Genomic DNA, 9,270 nt, shown 5'->3' with positions numbered 1-9,270 from the left:
GTTTGTATGAGTTTGGAGAGATGTGGAACATGGCAATTATCACTTTGGGTGAGAAGTTAGCATGATATGATTGAGGGCTGAACGATTACATTTCACTTTGCTTAGGGCGGACTTGGGGCACAGTAGTTACGTTTATTAGTGTCACAAGTAGGCTTGCATCAACACGGCAGTGAGGTTTTTGCGAAAATCTCCGAGTCGCCACACATTGTGTACAATGAGGGAGAATTTATTTGGCCCATCTACCTAACCAGCACATCTTTCAGACTGTGGGATGAAACTGGAGCACCAGGAAGAAAACCACGCAGACATGGGGAGAACAACCAGAGTCCGCACAGACAGAGACCCAGGCCGGGAATTCAACCTGGGTCCCTGGGTTTTACATAAAAGCCAAAAAAACCCACATTTGCCTGAAAGTTGCATATGTCTGTTGACATTGTGCGTGCCTTGCACAAGAATATCCATATCTTTTGAACATACAGTGTTACATGTTTCATAAGTACCTTATGGTTTTCTATTCCAATGACCAAATTAAGTGCATTCGATTCTCCAACTCATTGGAATCGTTCTGGAATCCCGCTGGTCATTCATTTATTCTGCCATATTTCCCTGATGCCTCTCTTTGTCTTCCCAATAGCAAATTACCGCCCTTTTATGAAAATGAAGCGTTGAATCATGAGTGTTTATGTTCGAATCCATAATATGTATTATAAATTGCTGCGGGCCCCATCACAGGTCCTTGCAGCTGTCTTTGTTCAACATCTGCCACATGAAACAATATTCCATCTTGCAGACTCCCTCCAATCGATCAGTTAACCAGTGTATTGTCCTTGCTAAATATTACCACATATCTGCTACATGGACGTGCATTCCCCGAGCTATCCCACCCTTATGGATGATCGATCCGTTATGGTTTACGCCGGCCCATCCTGTGCAAAACTCCCCATTCATGAACCGTCAGCACCCATCTCCTCTATCCTTCTTGATCTAATTCTACCTGGAATTGGTGTGATTCCCCTACACCATTAAACAACTGACTGGAGGAGAAGGCTCCACAATTATCCCCATCCTCAATGATGGAGGAGTCCAGCACATCAGTGCAAAAGTTAAGGCTGAAGTATTTGCAGCAATCATCAGCCAGAAGTGCCAAGTGGATGATCCACTTCGGCCTCCTGCAGTGGTGTCCAGCATCTCAGTGGCCAGTCTCCAGCCAATTCGATTCACACCATGTTATATCAAGAAATGGTTGGAGGCACTGGATACCGCAAAGGCAATGGGCCTTGATAACATTCCGGCAATAGGACTGAAGACTTGTGCTCCAGAATTTGCCGCTCCCCTAACCAAGTTCTTCCAGTAGAGTTACAACACTGACATGTACCGACAATGTGCAAAATTGCCCTGGTATGTCGTGTACACAGAAAGCAGGACAAATCCAACCAAGCCAATTACCAACCTATCAGTCTGCACTCGATCATCAACAAAGCGATGGAAGGCGTCATCGGCAGTGTAGTCAATAACCTGTTCAGTGTTCAGCAATAACCTGCTCAGTGAAGCCCTGTTTGCGTTTCGCCAGAGTAAATCAGCTCTTGACCTCATTACAGCTTTGGTGCAAACATGGGCAAAACAGTTGAATTCCATAGGTGAGGTGAGACTGAAATCCCTTGACATCAAGGCCGCATTCGACCGAGTGTGGCATCGAGGAGCCCCAGCACATCTGGAATCAATGGGCATCAGGGGGCAAACTTTCCGCTTGTTGGAGTCATGCCTGGCACATAGGAAGATGCGTGTAGTTGTGGAGGGCTCCAGGTCATTTCTGCTGGAATCTGTCAGAGTACTGTCAGAGGCCCAACCATCTTCAGCTGATTCATCAATGACCTCCCTTCGTCATCACCTCAGACGTGGGGATGCCCGCTGATGATTGCCAATGTTCAGCAACATTCGCGACTCTTCAGATACTGAAGCGGTCCAGGTTCAAATGCAACATGATCTGGACAATATCCAGACTTGCGCTGACAAGTGGGAAATAATATTCGCGCCACACTAATGCCTGGCATTTACCATCATTAATGAGCGACAATCTAAACTCCGCCATCTGATATTCCGTGGTGATACTACTATTGAGCCTCCAACTGTCTACATCCTTGGGGTTGCTATTGGCCAGCAATTCAACTGGAGTCACCACATAAACACAGTGGCTACAAGTGCAGGTCACGGGCATGGAATACTGTGCAAATATCTCACCTCCTGACTCCGCAAAGCTTGCCCTCCATCTGCAAGGCTCAAGTCAGGAGTCTGATGGAATACTCCTCATTTGCCTTCATGGATTCAGCTCCAACAACGCTCATGAAGCTTGACACCATTCAGGACAAAGCAGCCCACTTGATTGGCACCACATCCGTAGACGTGCATTGCCTCCACCACCGACGCTAACCAGCAGTAGTGTGTAAAATTAGAAAGAGGCAATTCAGCAATTCATCAAATATCCTCAGAAAGCACCTGCCAAACCCACGATGACTTCCATCTCGGAGAACAGGGGTAACAGATACATGTGAATACCATCACCTGCATGATCCACCACAAACCACTCACCAGCCTGACTTGGAAACATATCGCCATTCATTTGTAGTCGGTGGGCCAAGATCCTGGAATTCCTCCCTAACAGCATTGTGGGTCAGTCCACTGCACGTGGACTTTGCCGATTTAAGAAGGCAACTCAGCACCCTCTTCCCAAGTGCAACAAGGGCTGGGCAATACTTGCTGGCCAGCCAGCCACGCCATTGTTTCACGAATGAATAAAAACATCATAAATTACAGGCTAAATCGAGGCTGTTCAACAAATCGTCAACTTCTGCTTTTTGACTATAATAATGGAGATTTCCTTAATAATATGCATAAGTTAAAATATCTTCAGTAATTTCATCAAATATTGTGAATATCAGTGTCTGTTAAAATTGCTTCAGTAGTTTAGATCGCAGTTCTTTTCCTGGTCAGGTACATATCTTATTACAAAAGGGAAAACAAATCCAAGTTTCTTCCATCAATGACTTCATTCACGAATCATAATGGAAAGTTCACGGGGGATATTACCAGGCAGAAACATTGACACGAGGACCGTCTTCCAGATTATCTGAGTTTGAAAGTAAGATGCAGAATTATCCCTCAACATGTTCCGCTTGTATTGTTTCGCAGCTTCCACACAGCGTGTAAAATATTTAAGATAGAACACAATTATTAAAACTAAAACTTCTCCAGTAATATCAATCCCTTTTCGTCATTTTTCCAGAGATGATACTCGAGGTGTCATTGTGAATAACACTCGTCCAAGCTTCTTAATAACATACAACATAGGTTGAAATTATTTCCATCTCGTCAACTTGACTACTGCTCGTGCCTACTTTTATTTTGCGAAGCTTTTTGTTTATTCTCTCATTCTATCTGAGCTTCGCAAGCAAGGCCAGCGTTTGTTTCCAAAAGATGGTTGTCCTTAGATTGAGAAGTGACAGTCGAAGCTCAAATTAATGTCCAACCCATCGTGACCAAGAATCTATGAAATTCTTACCAGTTGTGATTGACTCATGTTCACAGGATGAGAAATTTAATACCTCAATCGGTCTGGCCGCATTATGAAAGCTGCTTCCTTGACTATCAAGTGTGGGAGTAAGATTTGAACACGATGCCTCTCGTTCAAATGAAAGAAGGACAGTTACTGCGCCCAGTGTTCGCATCCTGAAGCTAATTCAGGCCCAGAAGCTAATAGAGATTCTGAATTGAATAAAGTCAATGAAACGATAAAATATCCTGAAACCAATGGACTCACTGATCCCAATGCGTGCAACAAAATGAATCCAATGCTGCAAACCCATATATGCTATTGGCGTAATATTGACCTGAAAATACGTACAATACCAATATGGTTTTTGAATGAAGCTCTGCCTGTGATTAACAAGAACACCACAATTGATTGATGCTTAAAGAATAATAATGACGCTCAATGGGATAATCCACCTGTCATAACATGAAGCTGGAACATGAAATTAAAGCATAACTTGAAAACAACATGGGCTTGGAAAATGATAACCTTACCGAGAATAACAAAGGAACCAAAACAAATGAAAAATCTAAAATAACTTACGGCTGCAAACTACTGTGGACTTGTACTGTCTACAAGTCCACAGATCCTTAAAGGTGGCAGCACAGGTGGAGAGGGTGGTGAAGAATTTATATGGTATGCTTGCCTTTATTGGACGGGGCATACAATATAAAACGTGGCATATGATGTTACAGCTCTATAGAACGTTGGCTAGGCCACATTTGGAATACTACGTCCAGTTCTGGTCGCCACACTACCAGAAGGACGTGGAGGCTTTGGAGAGAGTGCAGAGAATGTTTACCAGGATGTTGCCTGGTATGGAGGGCCTTAGCCATGAGGAGAGATTGGGTAAACTGGGGTTGTTCTCCCTGGAAAGATGGAGGATGAGGGGCGACCTAATAGAGGTGTATAAAATTATGAGGGGCATTGATAGGGTGAACGGTGGGAAGCTTTTTCCCAGGTCGGAGGTGACGAACGCAAGGGGTCACAGGTTCAAGGTGAGGGGGGCAAGGTTCAACACAGATGTCAGGGGGGCGTTTTTTACACAGAGGGTGGTGGGGGCCTGGAATGCACTGCCACGAAAGTTTGAGGCGGACAAGCTGGGATCGTTTAGGACTTATCAAGATAGCCACATGAATAGACTGGGAATAGAGGGATACAAAGAATGGTCGAGTTGGGCTCATGAGCGGCGCAGGCTTGGAGGGCCAAAGAGCCTGTGCCTGTGCTGTATTGTTCTTTGCACGTCAGAACCTGAACAAATACAGACCCTGAAAAATTACAAACACTGAAATAGAATCATCATAGAATCCCTACTGTGCAGAAGGAGGCCATTCGGCCCTTCGAGTCTGCACCGATCACGATCCCACCTTGGGCGCTCGCCCCATAAACCCACATATTTACCCTATTAATGCCTCTTACATACGCATTGAGGGACAATTTAGCAAGGCCAATGAACCTGCGCATTGTTGGACTGTGGGAGGAAACCGTTGCACTCAGAGGAAACCCACACAGGCAGGGGGAGAACGTGCAACTGCATACAGACAGTGACCCAAGCAATGAATCGGACACAGATCCCTTGAGCTGTGAGCCAGCAGTGCTGACCACCGTGTCACGGTGCCACCCCATAAAGAATATGGATGCTGAAACTAATATCGACTCTCACAGCATACAGACCATAAAATTGTGCACGTCGTAAAACCAGTACAGATCCCAAGGATTTTGTGCAACATGAAGAAAATAAGTTGGACTGTGCCAGACACATGCCATAATAGGCAAGGTGCTCTGGTTTGCTTTGTATCTCGTTGCTGACGAATTTTCAATCTTTTATAATTACCCACTTCCCCAATTTAACTGTTACATTTCTTCACTCTGTAAGAAAGCTGGTATACGATGCCCCTACTATGTTTTTCATGTTACATTTCTATATTCCATCAATTGCACCGAGTGCAACTCATACAATTCCTCCTTATGTTTGTATAGCTTTGCAGATGTCTCATGTAGGTGGCATAGGTGTGCATTTCTCCGAGTTCACCATGTATATTGTCCCCTCCCTCGGTGTGCTTCATATGACATACACCACAGTATATGTGGTATATTTCTCTGCCTGCAGTATCGTACCGGGTGAATCAAACCCCTCCCATTTTGCTTGGAAAAGTAGGACCTCACACCTTGTGGCAGAGTATATTACCTCACATCCAGCACCTTGTGAATAAGCCCTCTCGACGACGAGATGGTAATTTCCATGCCTCCCCTCGGTACTATGCTACATTAAGCATCTCGAACACTCAACCGTCTGTATCCCTTTGTAAGTTGCAATCAGTTTCCAATGCACCTTGCATCTGACCAATTCCTCCTTGCCATATCTTATGCCTCATATCCGCTCAGTTTTTCACCACACATTAACCGTTGCACATGGCATATGAAGAAATTGCCCAATTTACAGTAGCATACCTCATCTTGCCTAGTGTATTATATATTTCATTCTGCTTCTCAGAATGCACCTGGTGTATCTTCCCCTTCCCTAGCGGACCTGGCAGATTTTCCCTCCAGTGTATGCGGTTCAAATTAACCTTCCAGTACTGATTGTAGTACAACTATCGCACGATGGTTTACCTGAGATATCTCATGCCACCCCGGTGAGCCAGGCATTTTGGCAACATTTTATTTATTCATTTGTTGGGCATGCGCGCTTCGTTGGATGACCAGCATTTGTTGGCCGTCTCTAGTAGCAATTGAACCTAAATGATTTACTAGGCCATTTCAGAGAGGACTTGAGAGTCAGCCACGTTGGACTGGTATTGGAGTTACATGCAGGCCAGACCAGGTAAGGACGGCAGATTTCAATCCCAAAAGGATATTAGTGAATCCGTTTTTTTCCCGCAATTGGCAATGTTTCATGGTCATCAGTAGATATTTAATTCCAGATTTTTAAAAATTGTGTTCAAATTCCACCATCTACCATGGCGGCTTTGAATCAGGGTCCACACAACATGAGCTGAGTTTTTGGAGTAATACCAGTAGGCCATTCTAAAGTACACTTGAAATGAATTTCCAACTCCGTAATTCACTGTAATGGCGAGCAATGGAACGTGGACCAATGGATAATATTTCTTCCTCATCTACTTTCTAATTTGTGAGTGCAGGCGATAAATGGAGCTGTTGAATTATTGGGAATTGGTCCTGGTGCGTTCAGCTAAAAACATGATGGACTAGCTCTGCCTCTATAGAAAGAAGACCCTGCCTGCCTTGCTACTATATTGAGAATGTCCAGCCGTCCCTCTGCCATCATAGCGACAGAGAACGTCCTGATTGTCAACATAGCGAGAAGTCTTGCCCTCCATTACCATTATACGCATACATACCGTGTCAGTGTTATTACCATAGCAAAGCGGGCACCTTGTCTCTCTGCATTGCAACAATTTCTCATTCTCTAATGATAGTTGCAGTGTCTGCCATTCTCCCTTTCTTCAGAGTGGGAAATACACAGCAGTCTGTTGTTGCAGTGACAGACCGGTCCACATTTTGTTTAGCATGTGGGCAGCTCACTTCCTGCTCTGTCGCGATTGTGGTAGCTTGTGACCCCGTTAGAAAAAAAACATATGATGACAAAATTATCGATTGATCAGTGATTCAGTTCTTTATAACTTTGAATGCATTGAACAACAGAAATAAACGGATATTTGAGCACAATTTTCAATTGTTCTCTGAACATAGTCTGGGTCACAGCATAGATGCAAGTGTTTGTGCAGCAACCCAGCAGCTGCAACATGAAGCCCATTTCCTGCACAACATCACTTATCAGTACATAATTATCCATTAGATAATACATCCGCCTGCATACAGAAAACACCATTATAGCAGCCCACAACACAATGAAATTCAAAGAGATAACAAACAGTAAGATTATAGATTTCCGTCGACTATCTATCTCTGGGTCTTTGGAACTATCCCCGGTGTTTGCAGCTCGAAGTCTTCTACGGGCTCTGCTATTCACTATAATGTGCCTGATGGTGACAACATTGATCAAGAAAATCAGGACAAATGGTAAGCATGGGGTTAGAATGTGATGCAGAAACTCGACAATTATCCAAACTGGAGACGTCTGAACACTGAATGTTACCAAACAGAACCATGGTTTGTTCCTCATAAAGTATTCGTCGGACAACATAAAATACCAGAAGATGTTCTTGAAACAGCTCAGCACAACAACAGTTGCCAGAACCCCAGCAGCCATTTTCTCTGTACAATATTGATTTTTCAGCTTCTGGCAACAAATAGCAACACAACGATCAAAGGTGAAAGTCACAGTAAACCAAACAGAACAGTCAGTTGATGCATACAGGAGAACTGCATGGATATTACACACACGCATGGACCACAGAAAGTAAAAATGTTCCCAGTAAACAATTGGAATGTGTCTTAATATCAAATCGATAATAATAAGGAGTAGATCTGCTGTTGCCATGGCCAGCAGGTAGCGTGTGACAGATTTGGAGAGACCACATTTTCGAAAGGCTAAGATCGCAATCGTAGCTAAGTTCGCTGCAGGAGACAGAAAAAAAAGGGAAATTATACGTCAGGATGGGAAGAACATTAGTTTTAGTGACGACTTATCCACTGTCGTCAAATATATTACCTAATCCAGAAACATATTGAAGGGCTTTTAATTTGAAGAAACTACAAAGTCAGTTAAGTGGCAGAATGCAGAAGGGAGTGAGTGGCAAAGCAGAAGGTCCTGAAATTGTTGAATTGTTAACTTTTATCGTCCATTCTGTTCCTTCCTTGTCTTCTCCCTTCCTTCTCTTAAATTCGTTCCCTCCCGGATCTCGAGTCCCAATTGCTGAATTCTTGTGCCTTGATCTACCACCATTAGCCAGTGAACATATCATGAAGCGAATCACACTGCTCCCTTGGTTACAGCAGTATCTTCCTCCACCCGTTGCTCAAAGGTTCTATTTGGAACGTGATAGGCGAGGCTACATCCCCATTTAATGTTTTGAGCTGAACGTAGATCCCTTGAATGTGTGCATCATGCCAAGTTCAGGTAATTTGTTTCCTGATTCTCTGCAATATGCAATTTCATTCATTTTTAATTAAAATCATTGACCTCTGATATTTCCTCAACACTCCTCAGACGGATTCTTTACCAATTTACCGCATCTGGCCCGCCCAACGTGACACATCCAATGGCCTCATACCCCCAATACAGGATTTCTTTTTTGTCTCGTTCCCTCGAGGCTTCATATCCCAACTCTCCACCTGTACACCATGCAAACTGGCAATAGCGACAGCGCTGAGAAGCAGTGGGTACGGGTTTGTTGGTCGATTGCGAAGTTGTCGATGGAGGCAGAATTTTCTTTAGAGATTCTCTATGAGGCAGGTTGAAGAATGACTAAAGCTGAGACAGGAGTGTGCGACGGAGCACTGGTATACACATGAGGTGGCGTTTGATTTCCTGGGGTGAATCGGTCGGAGAGAGAGAGAGCCTTTGATCCAGGGGGACCGCAGCTATTTTGTGTCGGGGAGGTGACGAGCCATCTGTGCAACTTTGAAGGGGGTCTATGATTCAGTTGCAGTTTAAAAGTAAGGGTCCAACGTGCATATGTGAGTACTCGTAATATACCCAGAGGTGCATCGCACAGCGTGTCTGTGTATTGGGAGGGGGAAGCGGGGTTGCATGGTTG

The 9,270-nt window shown here is 44.2% G+C and overlaps 1 protein-coding gene across 1 annotated transcript; it reads right to left on the bottom strand.

Moving 5' to 3' along the window:
• Positions 1 to 7,208: 7,208 nt before the first annotated feature.
• On the bottom strand, positions 7,209 to 8,830 carry LOC144482112 (putative G-protein coupled receptor 139). Its single transcript, XM_078201346.1, has 2 exons — positions 8,785 to 8,830; positions 7,209 to 8,128 (listed from the first exon to the last, which is right to left on the bottom strand). Exons 1-2 carry the CDS (start codon positions 8,828 to 8,830, stop codon positions 7,209 to 7,211), a joined length of 966 nt encoding a protein of 321 aa, XP_078057472.1.
• Positions 8,831 to 9,270: the final 440 nt, after the last annotated feature.

Source organism: Mustelus asterias (genome assembly GCF_964213995.1).
Source record: "Mustelus asterias chromosome 26 unlocalized genomic scaffold, sMusAst1.hap1.1 SUPER_26_unloc_18, whole genome shotgun sequence".
Lineage (NCBI taxonomy): Eukaryota > Metazoa > Chordata > Chondrichthyes > Carcharhiniformes > Triakidae > Mustelus > Mustelus asterias.
This window is presented reverse-complemented; position numbering and strand designations above follow the sequence as displayed.